Raw genomic sequence first — 21,547 nt, 5'->3', positions numbered from 1 at the left:
AGAAGTAGAGGGGGATAGGGAGAGAAGAGAAGTAGAGGGGGATAGGGAGAGAAGAGAAGTAGAGGGGGATAGGGAGAGAAGAGAAGTAGACGGGGATAGGGAGAGAAGAGAAGTAGAGGGGGATAGGGAGAGAAGAGAAGTAGAGGGGGATAGGGAGAGAAGAGAAGTAGAGGGGGATAGGGATAGAAAAGAAGTAGAGGGGGATAGGGAGATAAGAGAAGTAGAGGGGGATAGGGAGAGAAGAGAAGTAGAGGGGGATAGGGAGAGAAGAGAAGTAGACGGGGATAGGGAGATAAGAGAAGTAGACGGGGATTGGGAGAGAAGAGAAGTAGAGGGGGATAGGGAGAGAAGAGAAGTAGAGGGGGATAGGGAGAGAAGAGAAGTAGAGGGGGATAGGGAGAGAAGAGAAGTCGAGGGGGATAGGGAGAGAAGAGAAGTAGAGGGGGATAGGGAGAGAAGAGAAGTAGAGGGGGATAGGGAGAGAAGAGAAGTAGAGGGGGATAGGGAGAGAAGAGAAGTAGAGGGGGATAGGGAGAGAAGAGAAGTAGAGGGGGATAGGGAGAGAAGAGAAGTAGAGGGGGATAGGGAGAGAAGAGAAGTAGAGGGGGATAGGGAGAGAAGAGAAGTAGAGGGGGATAGGGAGAGAAGAGAAGTAGAGGGGGATAGGGAGAGAAGAGAAGTGGAGGGGGATAGGGAGAGAAGAGAAGTGGAGGGGGATAGGGAGAAAAGAGAAGTAGAGGGGAATATGGAGAGAAGAGAAGTAGAGGGGATAGGGAGATAAGAGAAGAGAAGTAGAGGGGGATAGGGAGATAAGAGAAGAGAAGTAGAGGGGGATAGGGAGATAAGAGAAGTAGAGGGGGATAGGGAGAGAAGAGAAGTAGAGGGGATAGGGAGAGAAGAGAAGTAGAGGGGGATATGGAGAGAAGAGAAGTAGAGGGGGATAGGGAGAGAAGAGAAGTAGAGGGGCTAGGGAGAGAAGAGAAGTGGAGGGGGATAGGGAGAAAAGAGAAGTAGAGGGGAATATGGAGAGAAGAGAAGTAGAGGGGATAGGGAGATAAGAGAAGTAGAGGGGGATAGGGAGAGAAGAGAAGTAGAGGGGGATAGGGAGATAAGAGAAGTAGAGGGGGATAGGGAGAGAAGAGAAGTAGAGGGGGATAGGGAGAGAAGAGAAGTAGAGGGGGATATGGAGAGAAGAGAAGTAGAGGGGGATATGGAGAGAAGAGAAGTAGAGGGGGATAGGGAGAGAAGAGAAGTAGAGGGGCTAGGGAGAGAAGAGAAGTAGAGGGGCTAGGGAGAGAAGAGAAGTAGAGGGGGATAGGGAGAGAAGAGAATTAGAGGGGGATAGGGAGAGAAGAGAAGTAGAGGGGGATAGGGAGAGAAGAGAAGTAGAGAGGGATAGGGAGAGAAGAGAAGTAGAGGGGGATAGGGAGAGAAGAGAAGTAGAGTGGGATAGGGAGAGAAGAGAAGTAGAGGGGGATAGGGAGAGAAGAGAAGTAGAGGGGGATAGGGAGAGAAGAGAAGTAGAGGGGGATAGGGAGAGAAGAGAAGTAGAGGGTGATTGGGAGAGAAGAGAAGTAGAGGGTGATTGGGAGAGAAGAGAAGTAGAGGGGGATAGGGAGAGAAGAGAAGTAGAGGGGGATAGGGAGAGAAGAGAGGTAGAGGGGGATAGGGAGAGAAGAGAAGTAGAGGGGGATAGGGAGAGAAGAGAGGTAGAGGGGGATAGGGAGAGAAGAGAAGTAGAGGGGGATAGGGAGAGAAGAGAAGTAGAGGGGGATAGGGAGAGAAGAGAAGTAGAGGGTGATAGGGAGAGAAGAGAAGTAGAGGGGATAGGGAGAGAAGAGAAGTAGAGGGGGATCGGGAGAGAAGAGAAGTAGAGGGGGATAGGGAGAGAAGAGAATTAGAGGGGGATAGGGAGAGAAGAGAATTAGAGGGGGATAGGGAGAGAAGAGAAGTAGGGGAGATAGGGAGAGAAGAGAGGTAGAGGGGGATAGGGAGAGAAGAGAGGTAGAGGGGGATAGGGAGAGAAGAGAGGTAGAGGGGGATAGGGAGAGAATAGAGGTAGAGGGGGATAGGGAGAGAAGAGAAGTAGAGGGGGATAGGGAGAGAAGAGAAGTAGAGAGGGATAGGGAGAGAAGAGAAGTAGAGAGGGATAGGGAGAGAAGAGAAGTAGAGAGGGATAGGGAGAGAAGAGAAGTAGAGAGGGATAGGGAGAGTTTCAGTAGTCAGACTGACAGAATCCCCTCTGGGCTTGAATTAGGTGTAAGATAAATATTAGAACATTCAGAGCCTGCCAATACGGAGTTAGCTGTGTCTGCTTCTTACTACTCCATTCATAGCCAGTCCTCTCACACCACACCAACCTGGTTTATTTATTCCTGAAGCAGGCCATCAGAGGCAGTCCCCACAGTGTAAGAGTTCATCTGAACCAGGCATACACAGAAACAGCCATCAACCATAACCAGTCTACACAGGATCCAGGACTCATTCAACAGCACCCCTATCTCCTTCCTGCCCGTGGAAGAGACTGAGACACTGACAGACATACAGAGAGAGTTACAGTAGGACAGGACATTTTCCACCAGAAAGCTGCGTGTGTCTGCGTGTGTCTGCGTGTGTCTGCGTGTGTCAGCGTGTCTCTGCGTGTGTCAGCGTGTGTCTGCGTGTGTCTGCGTGTCTCTGCGTGTGTCTGCGTGTGTCAGCGTGTGTCTGCGTGTCTCTGCGTGTCTCTGCGTGTGTCTGCGTGTCTCTGCGTGTGTCTGCGTGTGTCAGTGTGTGTCAGTGTGTCTCTGCGTGTGTCAGCGTGTGTCTGCGTGTCTCTGCATGTGTCTGCGTGTCTCTGTGTGTGTCTGCGTGTCTCTGCGTGTGTCTGCGTGTGTCTGCGTGTGTCAGTGTGTCTCTGCGTGTGTCTGCTTGTGTCTGCGTGTGTCTGCGTGTGTCTGCGTGTGTCTGCGTGTGTCTGCGTGTGTCTGCGTGTGTCTGCGTGTGTCTGCGTGTCTCTGCGTGTGTCTGCTTGTGTCTGCGTGTGTCTGCGTGTCTCTGCGTGTGTCTGCGTGTGTCAGCGTGTGTCTGCGTGTCTCTGCGTGTCTCTGCGTGTCTCTGCGTGTGTCTGCGTGTGTCAGTGTGTGTCAGTGTGTCTCTGCGTGTGTCAGCGTGTGTCTGCGTGTCTCTGCATGTGTCTGCGTGTCTCTGTGTGTGTCTGCGTGTCTCTGCGTGTCTCTGTGTGTGTCTGCGTGTCTCTGCGTGTGTCTGCGTGTGTCAGTGTGTCTCTGCGTGTGTCTGCGTGTGTCAGTGTGTGTCTGCGTGTGTCTGCGTGTGTCAGTGTGTGTCTGCTTGTGTCTGCGTGTGTCTGCGTGTGTCTGCGTGTGTCTGCGTGTCTCTGCGTGTGTCTGCGTGTCTCTGCGTGTCTCTGCGTGTCTCTGCGTGTCTCTGCGTGTGTCTGCGTGTCTCTGCGTGTGTCTGCGTGTGTCAGCGTGTGTCAGCGTGTCTCTGCGTGTCTCTGCGTGTGTCAGCGTGTGTCTGCGTGTCTCTGCGTGTGTCTGTGTGTGTCTGCGTGTCTCTGCGTGTCTCTGCGTGTGTCTGCGTGTGTCTGCGTGTGTCTGCGTGTGTCTGCGTGTGTCAGTTTGTGTCAGTGTGTCTCTGCGTGTGTCTGCGTGTGTCTGCTTGTGTCTGCGTGTGTCTGCGTATGTCTGCGTGTCTCTGCGTGTGTCTGCGTGTCTCTGCGTGTCTCTGCGTGTCTCTGCGTGTGTCTGCGTGTGTCTGCGTGTTTCTGCGTGTGTCTGCGTGTGTCAGCGTGTGTCAGCGTGTCTCTGCGTGTCTCTGCGTGTCTCTGCTTGTGTCTGTGTGTGTCTGCGTGTGTCTGCGTGTGTCTGCGTGTCTCTGCGTGTGTCAGTGTGTGTCTGCGTGTGTCTGCGTGTGTCTGCGTGTGTCTGCGTGTGTCTGCGTGTGTCTGCGTGTGTCTGCGTGTCTCTGCGTGTGTCTGCGTGTGTCTGCGTGTGTCTGCGTGTGTCAGTGTGTGTCTGCGTGTCTCTGCGTGTCTCTGCGTGTGTCTGCGTGTGTCTGCGTGTGTCAGTGTGTGTCTGCGTGTCTCTGCTTGTGTCTGCGTGTGTCTGCGTGTCTCTGCGTGTGTCACCATGTGTCTGCGTGTGTCTGCGTGTCTCTGCGTGTGTCACCATGTGTCTGCGTGTCTCTGCGTGTGTCTGCGTGTGTCTGCGTGTGTCAGTGTGTGTCTGCGTGTCTCTGCTTGTGTCTGCGTGTGTCTGCATGTGTCTGCGTGTGTCTGCGTGTGTCTGCGTGTGTCACCATGTGTCTGCGTGTGTCTGCATGTGTCTGCGTGTGTCTGCATGTGTCTGCGTGTCTCTGCGTGTCTCTGCGTGTCTCTGCGTGTCTCTGCGTGTGTCTGCGTGCGTCTGCTTGTGTCTGCGTGTCTCTGCGTGTGTCTGCGTGTCTCTGCGCGTCTCTGCGCGTCTCTGCGCGTCTCTGCGTGTGTCTGCGTGTCTCTGCGTTTCTCTGCGTGTGTCTGCGTGTCTCTGCGTGTCTCTGCGTGTCTCTGCGTGTCTCTGCGTGTGTCTGCGTGTGTCTGCGTGTGTCTGCGTGTGTCTGCGTGTCTCTGCGTGTGTCTGCGTGTCTCTGCGTGTGTCTGCGTGTGTCTGCATGTCTCTGCGTGTGTCTGCGTGTCTCTGCGTGTGTCTGCGTGTGTCTGCGTGTCTCTGCGTGTCTCTGCGTGTGTCTGTGTGTGTCTGCGTGTCTCTGCGTGTGTCTGTGTTCTAAAAAAGTCTCCCATCGTTTAAAAATGCATCCCATTTCTTTTTTCTACACCCCTTTCAACTTTCTCTTCATACTTGAAAGGAATTCTGTTCTCTCTCAAATAGCAAAAAGACTGGAAGGCTTGGAGAAGAGGGAGAGTAAGTGGGCAACAACGAAGTGCAGATTTACATCAAACGGTTATATGATGCATTCTATTCCTGTGGAAGAGATGTTGACAACTATGATAGGAAGCGGTCCAATAGCCAATATCTACTATATTCAGCATTCCCATGAAATCAGTTGGTTTTATGGCTATCCTTGGGCTCTGTCAGATGCCCTTTGTATTCATCTCAGTATTGACAATAGATCAATGTTTCTCCACTAATTCCTAACACCGTCCTGTATGTCACCGTTGCTTGACCAGTAGAAATAGATGATCAGGCAGTGTATCTGTTGCACCTCATACAGTAGAGTAGTATAGACAACCATCTGAAGGTGAACAGGTTATACACACACTTTCACTTGAAAGGTTGTGTCTTAGTTACCAAACCGAGCAAGTGATGTGAGGCTGTTTGTGTGTGCCTGCGTGTGTGTGTGTGTGTGTGTGTGTGTGCATGTGTGAGAGTGAGTGAGTGAGTGTGTATTCATACATACAGCAGCGATGAATTAAACATCGAGGCATGAATAATCATGGATGTGTAACCATCGGACTCTCCCACCCTTCTCATCGTGTATCTCCCCTTCTTATCTCATGTTAACAGCCACCTCTCATGTCACCTCTCTTTCTCTGCTTTCTACTGGCACTGTCTCACTCCCTCTCTTTCCATTAAAAACAGCCAATTGTAGCCATGAAGAGACTTTGTAACACTTTGACAATGGCCCAAAACATAGGGAAAATATACAGGAATGCCACCACAACATACATCACACACACACGCGCACACACACACGTGCACACACACAGTCAGATGAACTGCCCTAAAACATGCTTGGTTTGGTAACCATCTCTGTACTCCACAGCAGCCTCCTATGGTGTTAAACACACTAACACAAAGTAACTCCTCTAAAACAGATGCAAACAGTGCTCTCACATCACAGTTGTAATGTGTTTACAGACTGATGTGCTGAATTCTCATAAACAAAATCAATGAACAATCAATAGGTAAACAGGTTATAATAAACTCTGAAATGCATCTCTTGGAGAGTGCTGTGCTATTGACTTGGTCTAGAACTCCTCATGTGTCTACGCACGCACGCACGCACGCACGCACGCACGCACACACACACACACACACACACACACACACACACACACACACACACACACACACACACACACACACACACACACACACACACACACACACACACACACATTTTCAGGTGTTCTCATACCTCGTCTTCTGTAGTCGACCTGTTTGGTGTGCACAGAGAAAGTCCCCAGCACAACCCCCATCTCAGTGTCTAGGTCCTCTTCTCAAGACTTTGGATTTCTCTACCGCTCTCCTTCACTGTCTTTCTGAGTTCCTCTCTGTTCGTCTGTTCTCTACACCTCTACAGGCGGGTCTCAGTCCCTGCTGTTCTCTCACACCAGTGTGTGCTTCTCTCTGCAGTTAACCATTGTCTTTGTTTCAAAATGCTGTGATCTTCGCTCTTCCTCTCTCCCTCTCTTCCTCTCTCCCTCTCTTCCTCTCTCCCTCTCTCTCCGAACTTGTTTTTCTGCTCCCTGAATCCTCCTCTCTAGTTCCTCCTCCTCTACTTTCTATCTTGTGTATTTGGAGGGCTGCGTGTGTTGCACACGGCGATAAGCGGGAGAGATGGGAGTGAGGAGAGGAGGTTATGGATAAAAGTGTCTCAAGTCCACAGGGAGTTACACACACAGGCCAAGTCACACATTGTGATTTAAGTGGGACATTTGACATTTGATTACATATTTTGTTCTTCTCGCCTCAGTTCTTCATTACCCTCTATCTCACACAATCCCTGAAGACTTGAAGGGGACATTTTTGTTGTGATAAATCAATGGGTTTCTCTTCACTGTTTCCCTCTTGAGAACCCTTCATCCCTTCCTGTCGTCTGTCTGTCATTCATAAAAGTCAACGGCATTAATAAACACAACATGCTCATTCAAATGCAGCAAACTAAAGTGTGACGTGATAATGAAAAGTTGTGAGCCGATGAATTAACAACACATCCTTGAGTGCTCCTGCCCATGTCCTGTCGTTTGTCTCCACACATGCTCATTTGTAAGTCTTCACAGAAATAGTTCCTCTACCCTCCTTTCCCTCATCCACCGAGGAGAGAGCGGAGCAGAGATGAAATGAGATAGTTAATTACAATCCCCTGGGAGGAGGGTCAAATGAGGAGTGTCCATCTGTATGACTGACTCGATGTCCCCCTACGGTGAGAACAGAGGGATGACCACACACCAGGACAATACACGGGAGATTGGGGTGCACCTGAACGCACTGAACAATGATTATTTGGAGGAAAAACCAATAACATTTGAGACCAGGTCTGTTGTTCACTTTTGGTGGTGTAATGTTGTGAGAGAGAAAAGGTTATGAGTTGGTAGAGACTATTTCAATGAGGGCAAGAGATAAAGACTGAGAAAGGGGGATAAGGAAACTGATGATTAGATGAGAAAATAGCCTCAAAGAGAGGAGGGAGTGTTAGAGATCAGGGAGGAAATATGAGTGTTTTCATTTCTTCCCTGTCTACGTGGATGGTACTGTCAGAGGCCAAATGTGCAACAAAGCCTTAGTGCTTCTGGGCCTCCATTAAACCCCCTTTAATCTGTCCATACAAGAACTCTCATCCTTTCATCTCTCCGTCGCTCTCCCCTTAACATCTCTCCCCCTCCTGCTCTGCCCTCGTTGTCCCTCTCTTCACACTGGGTCCTGACAGAGAGGACAGGGAAACCAACCAGCAGAGATGAGTCAGGAGGAGAGGAGAGAGTCTGTAATTGGTTTATAATGATGGTGCTCTCTACTAGTCTACTATTGGATCATGACTCTTTCTGAATGATTCTAGCTATTAAATAGTGATATCAGATATGAATACCTGAGTGGATGAATGAGAGAAAAGAACCAAGGCATCCAGATGTACTACTGTTGAGACATAGACTAAGATCCCCTGAGTCTTTGACCTCTACAAGGCATCCAGATGTACTACTGTTGAGACATCGACTAAGATCCCCTGAGTCTTTGACCTCTACATATTTAATTTCATTTGACCTTTATTTTAACACTTTAATGGGAGGTTTAATGGGAGGTTTAATGGGAGGTTTAATTTATTTTAACACTTTAATGAGAGGTTAATCGTCAAATACTACAGGAAGTGGGACAGTACACTTAGGCTTCCACTCCCCATTCATAAATATTCACCCGTAGCCCGACGCTCTCTCTATGTTCCCCCTTCCTGTCTTTTCCTTATCATTTATTTACATTCTCTCTCTCTCTCTCTCTCTCTCTCTCTCTCTCTCTCTCTCTCTCTCTCTCTCTCTCTCTCTCTCTCTCTCTCTCTCTCTCTCTCTCTCTCTCTCTCTCTCTCTCTCTCTCTCTCTCTCTCTCTCTCTCTCTCTCTCTCTCTCTCTCTCTCTCTCTCTCTCTCTCTCTCTCTCTCTCTCTCCCTCTCTCTCTCTCTCTCTCTCTCTCTCTCTCTCTCTATATATATATATATATATATATATATATAGCATACATTCACCCTATAGCATACACTCAAATGACCCCCTATTCCGTATTCTATTCTGTTTGGTTTCACTCTGTTTCAAATATTGTCTCTCACTCAATGCCATTCTCCATGGCCCCTGATACAGCAGGAGCACATTTCCATCTGTGGTTAAATGAGATAGAAATGAGATGATCACCAAAGAATAGCAAAAGAGCATTATCTTCACATTTTGTCAACTCAGAGTTTCTTTTTCTGTATTTGAGAGTTGCATCTCTAACAGATCAATTTATCTCTACCAAAGCTGTTGAGATTCTAAGAGTTGTATTACAATCAAGAATACATACTTAGCACATCAAAAACACATACAAACACCTGAGCACACACAAAACACGCACTTACAGTAGTAACACGTTGCTGTGGTGCAAATTCATGACCAACAGATGGCAGCATAGCACACAATTTCAATCTTTACAGTAGTCTTCCTTTCACCACCACTTCAAGCCAGGGCTATATCATTTCCTTATAAGTGAATGGAATACCAGACTAAAGTTGATTGAAATAGTAAAAAATAAAGCATGGATTTTTTCTCTATTTCATTATATACTATATCAATTTGTGATGTACCTTACCACACCATACTACACTATACCAAACTGTGCTATAATATACAGTACCATACTGATGGCAAATGAGGACAGGCCAAAGAAGACGGAGAGTAAGAACAAGATATATAGGAGAGAGATAGAAACGAGGGCAGTGTTTGAGAGGGAGAGAGAGAGAGGAGGGCAGTGTTTGAGAGGGAGAGAGAGAGAGGAGGGCAGTGTTTGAGAGGGAGAGAGATAGAGAGGAGGGCAGTGTTTGAGAGGGAGAGAGATAGAAACGAGGGCAGTGTTTGAGAGGGAGAGAGACAGAGAGGAGGGCAGTGTTTGAGAGGGAGAGAGATAGAGAGGAGGGCAGTGTTTGAGAGGGAGAGAGAGAGAGGAGGGCAGTGTTTGAGAGGGAGAGAGAGAGAAACGAGGGTAGTGTTAGAGAGGCAGAGAGATAGAAATGAGGGCAGTGTTTGAGAGGGAGAGAGATAGAGAGGAGGGCAGTGTTTGAGAGGGAGAGAGATAGAAACGAGGGCAGTGTTTGAGAGGGAGAGAGATAGAGAGGAGGGCAGTGTTTGAGAGGGAGAGAGATAGAAACGAGGGCAGTGTTTGAGAGGGAGAGAGATAGAGAGGAGGGCAGTGTTTGAGAGGGAGAGAGAGAGAGGAGGGCAGTGTTTGAGAGGGAGAGAGAGAGAGGAGGGCAGTGTTTGAGAGGGAGAGAGATAGAAACGAGGGCAGTGTTTGAGAGGGAGAGAGATAGAGAGGAGGGCAGTGTTTGAGAGGGAGAGAGATAGAAACGAGGGCAGTGTTTGAGAGGGAGAGAGATAGAGAGGAGGGCAGTGTTTGAGAGGGAGAGAGAGAGAGGAGGGCAGTGTTTGAGAGGGAGAGAGAGAGAGGAGGGCAGTGTTTGAAAGGGAGAGAGATAGAGAGGAGGGCAGTGTTTGAGAGGGAGAGAGAGAGAGGAGGGCAGTGTTTGAGAGGGAGAGAGAGAGAGGAGGGCAGTGTTTGAGAGGGAGAGAGATAGAGGAGGGCAGTGTTTGAGAGGGAGAGAGAGAGAGGAGGGCAGTGTTTGAGAGGGAGAGAGAGAGAGGAGGGCAGTGTTTGAGAGGGAGAGAGAGAGAGGAGGGCAGTGTTTGAAAGGGAGAGAGATAGAGAGGAGGGCAGTGTTTGAGAGGGAGAGAGATAGAAACGAGGGCAGTGTTTGAGAGGGAGAGAGATAGAGAGGAGGGCAGTGTTTGAGAGGGAGAGAGATAGAGAGGAGGGCAGTGTTTGAAAGGGAGAGAGATAGAGAGGAGGGCAGTGTTTGAGAGGGAGAGAGATAGAAACGAGGGCAGTGTTTGAGAGGGAGAGAGAGAGAAACGAGGGCAGTGTTTGAGAGGGAGAGAGATAGAAACGAGGGCAGTGTTTGAGAGGGAGAGAGAGAGAGGAGTGCAGTGTTTGAAAGGGAGAGAGATAGAAACGAGGGCAGTGTTTGAAAGGGAGAGAGATAGAAACGAGGGCAGTGTTTGAGAGGGAGAGAGAGAGAGGAGGGCAGTGTTTGAGAGGGAGAGAGAGAGAGGAGGGCAGTGTTTGAGAGGGAGAGAGATAGAAACGAGGGCAGTGTTTGAGAGGGAGAGAGAGAGAGGAGGGCAGTGTTTGAGAGGGAGAGAGAGAGAGGAGGGCAGTGTTTGAGAGGGAGAAAGAGAGAGGAGGGCAGTGTTTGAGAGGGAGAGAGATAGAGAGGAGGGCAGTGTTTGAGAGGGAGAAAGAGAGAGGAGGGCAGTGTTTGAGAGGGAGAGAGAGAGAAACGAGGGCAGTGTTTGAGAGGGAGAGAGATAGAAACGAGGGCAGTGTTTGAGAGGGAGAGAGAGAGAGGGAGAAAGAGAGAGAGATAGAGGAGGCAAGATATATAAATAAACTGAGAGGGAATGAGATTACGTAAAAAGGGAGGAGAAAGGATTTAAAAATTAAAAGTGGTGACGTGCACACTGTCAGCTTCAATTTACTACCATTACACACACACGGAGAGAGAGCGAGAGAGAGTGACAGAGAGAGAGAGAGACAGAGAGAGAGGAGTGTAAAGTGGAGGAGAAGAAAGGAAAGTGTTCCAGCCAGACTTTAGGAGCATCGCCTGTGTACATCTAAGGGAGCAGGGCGTTCAGGTGGATGTACTGTAAAGAAAGGTTGAGTCACGGTGTGTATGAAGAGTCAAATAATGTCACTGTACCTGCGGTGGTAGATGGGCGAGAGCATGGTCATGATGGTGAGGGGGGAAGAGTGATGCTGCAGAGAGCAACTGGGGGGATTAAATACCTAACACCTTGGTTCAACCTTCCGTGTACGTCATTGTGCACATGTGATTTTGTCTATCCCCACCAGACACCATCAAGTTAAAATATCAAAACCAACTGTGAATCAATTATATTAATTTTGGGGCAGGTCGAAGCACACATGAAACATTCATGTATATTTAGCTAGCTAGCTGTTGCTAGCTAGTTTGTCCTGAGATTAATATTGCTTTGTTATTATATCTGACATGCATACAGTATGGTCCACTTTCTAGCTGGTTCTTTGTGGAATTTTGACCCGGAGTCATACACAATTGTGTGTTTCTCTATTAAAATGATTCATCCACAGATTTGAGTTGTTATTTAGTTGTCTTTGATTAATCTATCCCTGTTCATCTTTCAAGCAGCCACGTGGGTTTGTATCTTTGTGAAAACCAATAAGGAGATGGGAGAGGCGGGACTTGCAGCGTGTCAAGCGTCTCAAATAGAAATAAGTTCTATTTTAGCATCCGGCAACGCAGACGCTCATTGACGTGCGCGAGCAGTGTGGATGAAATGATTGAATAACATATACGCATACATTTATTTTGCAATGCTCTTGCACGCAATGTGGCCAGTCTAGCCAGGGTGTAAGAGGCAGGGCTAGGATATAATGGAGGGGGACAAATGACCTTGCTGTGGCCCCACACCCCAACCAGTGGGACCTGAATCCAGATGTTCTAACTAAACTCACCCAAGTGTATGCCAATGTGCGTGATCAGACCGTGTAACCTTTATAGGAACGTAGATGTGCCTGTATCAAGGTGTGTGGGCCCATTTGAAGTGTGTCATGTGGGTTTTTCCGTGAGTGTGTGTGCGCAACACACACCGTTGTGTGTGTGTGTGTCTTGCTGTGTGTCTGTGTGTATTAGTGTGTAAGACTCTTTGTTGTGTTTGCATGTTCATGAGAGAATGGGTCTTTGTCTCTGTTTGTGTCCAAGTGTGTGAGTGTGTGTTCAGTTTGTGCTCCTCTGGTCTCTCAAAAGAGAAGCCCAACTTCACCCATAATCCTCTGGGAGAGAGCTGAGTGACTGGGCAGACGGGGCAGTCAGCGGCGCCTCTCTTGTCTCACTCTCACTTCAATGTCTCGCTTCACTCCCTCAAGCTTCCCCCTCAAGCTTCCCCCTCAAGCTACCCCCTCAAGACCCCTGAAAGGTCTTTCAAAAAAAGAACTGTTAACCATTACCATGGTAACTGCTACAGCTCACTCACACGTCTATGGTAATTCGTTTGGGATTGATTTATTTATGAATTCAGCAGTTTAGATATGCCTGAACAAATCAGATCTGCCACAGTCCAATGGACACATTTGCTCATGCAAACACCTTGAGACTGGGATGTTATGCGCCAAACACAAGGTATAGAACAACAGCAATCACTGGATAATGTTCCAGGAAATAGTTACACCTTGTCTTCACAATGTACATGGAGAGAATTAAGTGATCAAATAAGTTAAAAAAAATATACAGTATATATTGCATATCATACAGCCATTTAAACGGAGACAAAAAACATGCCCTTAATTAATGGTCCATACAACTCTCAAAATGTTGAATAGAAAACATGGACCTTTACTGTTGTTTAGGGCCTGCTGTGATTAGAAAGGGCTCTCTCTCTCTCTCGCACACACACACACACACACACACACACACACACACACACACACACACACACACACACACACACACACACACACACACACACACACACACACACACACACACACACACACACACACACACACACACACACACACACACACACACACACACACACACACACACACACACACCAATATTAGTCATTTATAGCATTCCAAATACAGTCCATGAGAGGCCAGGAAGGCAGGGCACTCTCCTTCTTTCACTCCATCTCTCCCATGTTCTCTCTGAGTGTATCTGCGTGGATGACTGGATGAGTGGTGTAGCAGAGCAGCAGTCCCATGGCACGCCAGCCAGGCCCATGCAGCCTGCAGATAGGACCTGACCTGAGATACCTCCTATCAGCATTGCTTGCTTGCCTGAGGTTACGATGCATCCCAGGCATACACCTACAGACACTCTTGCAGAAATACACAAAAACCTACAGAAATATACACACACATAATCATCATGTACTCATTATTTACTCATTATGGGAGGAAAGAGAAGAGGTAGAAGGGGGGGTTGCGTGCTCGTGTGGTGGGCCTGAATAAAGGCTTGTTGGATCTAATGTTACATTTACATAACACTCTGCCGGAGAATATTTGGCAGCAGAATATTCCAGTGGTGCCAACGAGAGAAGAAGGAATCATCTCGGTTGGATGTGGAATATTTGCAATGAGAGGATGAAAGGACAGAGGATACAGTTAACAAGGTAATGGTACTTAGTGGGAAGGAGAGAGAGGGAGAGGAAGAGAACCTTGAAATGGAAGCAGTCAGGAACATTTTGTAAACTGACACTTCATTTGCAGCTTCAGCCTCAAGGAGAGGGCAGGGAGAGGAGAGTCTTAGTCCTGCATGAATTCAGGTTTAGAATCCAAACACACACACTGACTCAAACACAGGGAAACACACCCACACACACACACACAATGCTTTTATCCAGCGCGTGAGGGAAGTGCTTTTACACCTGTACCCTTCCCAAAACAGCCAGATTGATCGCACTGTCATTCTCTGAAAATGTCAAGCACTTTTTCATTATCTTCCAGAGCTTACTGTCACACAGAGCTGTAAACCAGGGTGATAAATAAGAGCTAGCCTCGCTTTCGCTCACCGTAAAACACCATCCAACACAGACACACCAACATGGTAACCGACCGTGGCACATAGAGAGAGAGAGAAGGAATGCTCATCCCTGACACACTACCAGTGAGTTTTATCAGGCTCTGCCAGAAATCCCTCCTGGGGACCCCTCACACCTATTTGCTTATCTGAATTCAGGGGTTTTACACACCAACCAAACTTCTGGGAGAGCGTGATGGCCCCCGTTTGATTAGACATCCCTTCAGTGAAAGGTTCACAATTGGGTTTTAATTGAACTGCCTTCTAATAATGCCTGGTTCATGTGGCACTAATGGATTGTCTGTAGTGTAGATGTTCCAGCCCAGAGTAAGAGAGAAAGTGGACAGGTTGTTTCCTCCTTATTCAGCCGCTGAGATCATTGAGAACACAGACCAGTTGCCAGAGGCTGAATGACTTCATTAGTCTTCGTTGAAGAAACTGAAGCTGAAGATCCTGAGGCCGTGCCTACAGCCAGTCTCCTAGTCCTCTGAGGATCCTGAGGCCGTGCCTACAGCCAGTCTCCTAGTCCTCTGAGGATCCTGAGACTGTGCCTACAGCCAGTCTCCTAGCCCTCTGAGGATCCTGAGGCCGTGCCTACAGCCAGTCTCCTAGCCCTCTGAGGATCCTGAGGCCGTGCCTACAGCCAGTCTCCTAGCCCTCTGAGGATCCTGAGGCCGTGCCTACAGCCAGTCTCCTAGTCCTCTGAGGATCCTGAGGCCGTGCCTACAGCCAGTCTCCTAGTCCTCTGAGGATCCTGAGACTGTGCCTACAGCCAGTGTCCTAGTCCTCTGAGGATCCTGAGGCCGTGCCTACAGCCAGTGTCCTAGTCCTCTGAGGATCCTGAGGCCGTGCCTACAGCCAGTCTCCTAGCCCTCTGAGGATCCTGAGGCCGTGCCTACAGCCAGTCTCCTAGCCCTCTGAGGATCCTGAGGCCGTGCCTACAGCCAGTCTCCTAGCCCTCTGAGGATCCTGAGGCCGTGCCTACAGCCAGTGTCCTAGTCCTCTGAGGATCCTGAGGCCGTGCCTACAGCCAGTCTCCTAGTCCTTTGAGGACACCGGGTAGAGTGGGCAGTGTGAGAAAGACGAAGATGAAATGGACAATAGACTGTATGTGATAAGAGGAGCTGTATTAGTCAGAGTGGTCATGTAGTGGCATCAATGGTTTGATGTGATACTGCTGTTCTCTACTGTCAGCCTCAGGCTTGACCCAACACCTAGCTAATGTCACTGTTACCCTAGCTAATGTCACTGTTACCCTAGCTAATGTCACTGTTACCCTAGCTAATGTCACTGTTACCCTAGCTAATGTCACTGTTACCCTAGCTAATGTCACTGTTACCCTAGCTAATGTCACTGTTACCCTAGCTAATGTCACTGTTACCCTAGCTAATGTCACTGTTACCCTAGCTAATGTCACTGTTACCCTAGCTAATGTCAAAATGTACATGGACCTATAGTTCAGATGACCTCTCTGTAATAGATATAGTGCTACAGGCAAGTTGACAAACCCCATGGAGGATATTATGCAAAGACAGGCAGGAAGTTCGACGATAATGGAATTGCCCTGAGACCCAGATTTTTACATAAAATGTATGCCAAAAAAAACCCCATTTATTTCAAAGTTTAACGATGCACAAGGACTACTTTTAACAATTTACACTGAACATTTTGCACAAACACATTCACTGGAAAAACTGTGAAGATCCACATTTTGGTAACAGAATTTCAGTAAAATCTCCCTCAGTTTTTTATGTGACCATGTTTTCCAAAAACTCTCTTAAACGTCTGCTCCGAATTAAGTGGATTTACAACCGGCAACAGAATTGCGGTAACATAATTTCATCATGGGTCCCTGATCTGTACTACACAGAAATGCATAATTATGGATATGAATGTCATTCTCTTCATGGTGATGTATAATAGGTACATAAAGGTGGAAATATAAAAATATCCTAATTTGCAAATTATTCTACAGACTGGCTCTTAGTTTAAAGTGCTCTGCCACCAAACAACCAGACCAAATCTAAACCAATCATAGATGTCTGTGTTTCACAAGTTTGGACATCAAAGTACAGCACAGTAGAGATCAGTACAGTACAGAACAGAACAGTACTTTATAGTGTACTCAACTCTAGTGTGCTCTGCTGTGTACTGTACTGAACTCTACTCCACTATATTAAACTCTAATTAACAGTACAGTACAGTACAGTATAGGACTGTACTGTACTGAACTGTACTCTACTTTTCTGTACTGTACTGAAATGTCATCACATCAATGTACTTTAATGTACTGTACAGTACTGTACTGTGCTGTCCTAACTTGTGAAATACAGACGTCTATATTTGGTTCAGATTTGGTTTGGGCCAAATGAAGGACCGGACAAAAAAGCGACGTCTGTGGACGTTGAAATCAAGGCCAGGGCGGACTGCCCAAATTTCAACTACTTTTCAACGTCCATGGACATCCCGTGTTGGTCGGTGCTCAGTGGGTGAGGATGCTGGTTAAAGTAAATGGAAAGAGAGGGGGCTCATGGGTAGGTGTCAGTAAGAGATGGGAGAGGGGACATTAACTGAAGGGAGAGAGAAGAGAGAGAGCGAGGTAGGGGTTGTCCAGACTTTTCATACTCTTGCTTTGACCACCAGACGACCAAAAGAGAAAGAAAACAGTTATCAGCTGAACAGTATGCCAGTGTACGGTAGGACAGTAGCAGGTGACCCAAACATGTTTTGTGATTTTACTATTTTCTACATCATATCTATGAAATAACACATGGAATCATGCAGTAACTAAAAAAGTGTTAAACAAATCAAAGTATTTTTTATATTTGAGATTCTTCAAAGTAGCCACCCTTTGCTTCATGACAGCTTTGCACACTCTTGGCATTCTCTCAACCAGCTTCATGAGGTAGTCATCTGGAATGAGGTAGTTACATTTCAATTAACAGGTGTGCCTTGTTAAAAGTACATTTTTGGAATTTCTTTCCTTCTTAATACATTTGAGCCAATCAGTTGTGTTGTGACAAGGTAGGGGTGGTATACAGAAGATAGCCTTATTTGGTAAAATACCAAGTCCATATTATTGTAAGAACAGCTCAAATAAGCAAAAAGAAACAACAGTCCATCATTACTTTAAGACATGAAGGTCAGTCAATCCGGAAAATGTCAAGAACTTTGAAAGTTTCTTCAAGTGCAGTCGCAAAAACCATCAAGCGCTATGATGAAACTGGCTGTCATGAGGACTGCCACAGGAAAGGAAGACCCAGAGTTACCTCTGCTGCTGAGGATACGTTCATTAGAGTTACCAGCCTCAGAAATTGCAGCCCAAATAAATGCTTCACAGAGTTCAAGTAACAGACATCTCAAAATCAACTAATCAGAGGAGACTGCATGAATCAGGCCTACATGGTTGAATTGCTGCCATGAAACCACTACTAAAGGACACCAATAATCAGAAGAGACTTTCTTGGGTCAAGACACACGAGCAATGGACATTAGACCGGTGGAAATCTGTCCTTTGGTCTGATGAGTCCAAATTTTAGATTTTTGGTTCCAACCGCCATGTCTTTGTGAGACGCAGAGTAGGTGAAAGGTCTCCGCATGTGTGGTTCCCACCGTGAAGCATGGAGGAGGAGGTGTGATGGTGTGGGGGTGCTTTGCTGGTGACACTGTCAGTGATTTATTTAGAATTCAAGTCACACTTAACCAGCATGGCTACCACAGCATTTTGCAGCAATCCGCCATCCCATCTGGTTTGCACTTAGTGGTACTATCAATTGTTTTTCAACAGGACAATGAACTAAAACACACATCCAGGCTGTGTAAGGGCTATTTGACCAAGAAGGAGAGTGATGGAGTGCTGCATCAGATGACCTGGCCTCCACAATCTCCCAACCTCAACCCAATTGAGATGGTTTGGGATGAGTTGGACTGCAGAGTGAAGTAAAAGTAGCCAACAAGTGCTCAGCATGTGTGGGAACTCCTTCAAGACTGTTGGAAAAGCATTCTAGGTGAAGCTGGTTGAGAGAATGTGTGTGCAAAGCTGGCATAAAGGCAATGGGTGGCTACTTTGAAGAATCTAAAATCTAAAATATATTTTGATTTGCTTAACACTTTTTTTTGGTTTCTACATGATTCCATATGTGTTCTTTCATAGTTTGAATGTCTTCACTATTAATCTACAATGTAGAAAATAGTAAAATAAAGAAAAATCCTTGAATGAGTAGGTGTGTCCAAAACTTTTGACTGGTAGTGTATTTGTAATACGACTTTTTCCCGTTTTCTAAAACCTCCTTTTCAATGTCTTTGACAAGAAATCAAAGCCTTTTGCTTATTCTACATTTTTACAATTTAAAATGGTTGAAAATGGTAAAAATGCCTTAATTAAAATGTTCGAAAATATAGTCTCTTAGCTGTCATTTGACACCCAATTTGATATGCTCCGATAAACTTCACATGTTGGTGCTCATGGGTCCTTCTACATGGAAATGACCAGACGTAGTTACTTCCTTTCTCGCATAATATTTACAATATCATATCTACAGTACATAGCTGGCGGGAGAGTAAAGGAGGATGCCAAGGAAAATAAGAGAACTGAAAGAAAACAGAGGATGTAAAGGCGTGTTAGATGAGGCGGGTGCAATACCTTTGGTAAGTGTACCAGAGACAAGTCTGCGTAGAGACTGAATGAACTTGAGCACCCCCTGTCTGCAGCGGCAGGTACAGCCAGCCATCCTGACAGAGGAGGCCGACGTGGCCACTGGAGCGTCACTGGAGCTGATCTGCCACTGTCCTCCTCACCCACTCCTGATGGGGTAGAGAAGAGTAGAACAAATTGTCTCTCAAAGGTTCATTATATGTGATAGGAATGCCTTCTTCAAAGAGTTGACAGGAGCCTAAGGTGGAGAAATGTCTCCTTCACTGGCTCCGTACACGCAAAAGACGTACCCTTTAAAATGATCCAGTGTGAAAACACATATCTTCTTGATGAGGCCCTTAGAGAAGAGATTTCAAAGTCCCATTTAGAGAATCCTCATGGGGAAAACTGTGAGGAAAGATGAAGCCGCCTGTAAGTTAGAGGTACAGTACCTGTCTTCAGGCCTTTCTTACATTGAATCCAAAACTCAATTCTTCACTCATTCAGACTAACACTCACTCAATCACTTATACACTCAAACGCTCAGTTACACACTTTCTCACTAACACTCACTCAATCACTTATACACTCAAACGCTCAGTTACACACTTTCTCACTAACACTCACTCAATCACTTATACGCTCAAACACTCAGTTACACACTTTCTCACTAACACTCACTCAATCACTTATACGCTCAAACACTCAGTTACCCACTTTCTCACTAACACTCACCAACTCACACACCGACTCACACACTCACACACCCACCCACTCACTCACACTCAGGCACACAGGTAAGATCCAAAGCCTGTTCTGTTGCACAGACAGAAAAACAGCCAGCAGTATAAGAAACAAATATATGTTGGTAGGTAAGAAATACCCAGACGTCCATCTCTCAAACTTTTAAAAGGAAAAGTTGTGTTTCAACATCAGATGAGAAGAGAAAGATTAATAATTGAGTGTCTCAGGAAGGCGTAGAATGCAGACCATCGTAGAGAACTCAGTGCGCTGCAGAAAGTTCTCTGTGTCCGTGTAGATGCCGTGTCCACTCCTCTCTCCTCTCTCCTCCCCTCTGTGTTTCTGTCTTTTTGATCAACCCTCTCTCTCCCTCAGTCTCTGGGGTGTTCCTCTTGAGGTCTCTGTGGTCAGCGGGTTCTCTATCTTTATATACCTCTCTCTCAACCTCTCTCTCTCTCTGTTGCCTGGTCCTCTCTGGGCCGCTTATAGCTGGAGCCCTGCGTCTGTGCTGTACTGTTCTGTTCGGTTCTGTACTGCTGTGTATTGCCGCTGTCTAGCTCTGCTCCTGGACAGATCCCTGCAGCAGAGAACGCCACCCACTTCCACCGCTGTTTGCTCCCTCGCTCTCTCTCCTCCCCTTTCGCACATGTGCTCTGTCTCTCTCTATCTTTCTGTTGGTCTCTCTCTCATTTTCTGTCTCACACACTCTTCTTACTTCACACTCTTCCTACCTCTTCCTACCCCCCCATAGCCACATGAGGATGAGGCAACAATTGACATCCCTTGGTTCTCTCTTCCCCTTCCTTTAATCTATCTTTTCTTTATTTTAATGTATATAATTTCATCCTTTTTAAGTGAGCCTTAAGCCACTGATTATTGCTTGCCGTCATTGGGTTAATACACCAGCCAGCTACAGGGATTGTAACTGCTAGAGGAGGAAGCCACTGAGATGACAGTAGTAGGGCAAATTACTGGGATTATTGTGCGAAGAGGCTGTGGAAGGAAGGGATGGAGGATGGATGGATGGAAGGGGGAGTGGTGAGAAATAGGTATGCAAAGAGGAGAAAATATGCTTCTAAAAAGCCTTTCATAGTTCTAATTAAAGTGCAGATTAGTGTTGGGCCTTGCTCGGTCCATAGAGATATTCTTATCTGGAATGGTGTGAGTTTGAAAAGTGGATTATCCCCACGAGAAGGCATATCTCATTTTGTCATTACTAAAGCTGTTCAAATATGAACACTAGCTACACTGAGTGTATAAAACATTAAGAACACCTTCCTAATATTGCCTTCTTAATATTGAATTGTGTGGACACTACAAGGTGATGAAAGCAGGAATGCTGGCCCATGTTGATTCCAATGCCTCCCACAGTTGTTTCAAGTTGGCTGGATGTCCTTTCGGTGGTGGACTATTCTTGATACACATGGGAAACTGTTGCACGTGAAAACCCCAGAAGCGTTGCAGTTCTTGACACAAACCGGTGCGCCTGGCACCTACTACCGTACCCTGTTCGAAAAATGGAAATATAAATTAAATATTATATTTAATACAATTTATCCGAGAAATATATTTTATTTAAGAAGTAATATGGGTCAAAATGATTGGATCCCCTGTTTTCAATACAGCAGCACTCTACCCTTGTGAGGATAACGACACTAAGCCTTTGAACACAAAATCAACTTTTTGCAATGGCCATCTCAGTCTCCGGACTTGAACCCCAATGAAAACCTGTGGTTTGAGTTGAAGAGGGCAGTCCATAAGCGTTGACAAAGCATATTAACGATCTGGACAGATTCTGTATGTAGGAATGGTCTAAGATCCCTCCCAATGTGTTCTCCAATCTCATAAACCATTTTCGAAAAAGTCTCAGTGTCATTATCCTCGCAGGGGGAGGGGTGCTGGATGATTGAAAACAGGGGATCTCTCTATATATTTTTTACTTCTTAAATAAAATATTTTTCTCTGAGGATGTCACGTTCTGACCTTTATTTCCTTTGTTTTGTCTTTCTTTAGTATGGTCAGGGCGTGAGTTGGGGTGGGCAGTCTATGTTTATATTTCTATGTTTTCCTATTTCTGTGTATGGCCTGATATGGTTCTCA

At 46.6% G+C, this 21,547-nt stretch overlaps 1 protein-coding gene across 1 annotated transcript in view; it reads right to left on the bottom strand.

The window, feature by feature from the left end:
- LOC129868853 (Kv channel-interacting protein 1-like) overlaps positions 1–20,047 on the bottom strand; it is a 54,780-nt gene extending 34,733 nt beyond the window's left edge. The window contains exons 1-3 of the mRNA XM_055943166.1: positions 19,697–20,047; positions 19,018–19,114; positions 18,716–18,876 (exon numbers count right to left, since the gene is read on the bottom strand). Coding sequence (XP_055799141.1) covers positions 18,716–18,803 — 88 coding nt within the window. The 5' untranslated portion in view covers positions 18,804–18,876; positions 19,018–19,114; positions 19,697–20,047. The remainder of the gene's footprint in view (positions 1–18,715; positions 18,877–19,017; positions 19,115–19,696) is intronic.
- Positions 20,048–21,547: the final 1,500 nt, after the last annotated feature.

This window comes from Salvelinus fontinalis, chromosome 13 (genome assembly GCF_029448725.1).
Source record: "Salvelinus fontinalis isolate EN_2023a chromosome 13, ASM2944872v1, whole genome shotgun sequence".
NCBI classification, from domain to species: domain Eukaryota; kingdom Metazoa; phylum Chordata; class Actinopteri; order Salmoniformes; family Salmonidae; genus Salvelinus; species Salvelinus fontinalis.
The sequence above is the reverse complement of the archived record's forward strand: the minus strand, read 5'-3'. Positions and strand labels throughout refer to the sequence as shown.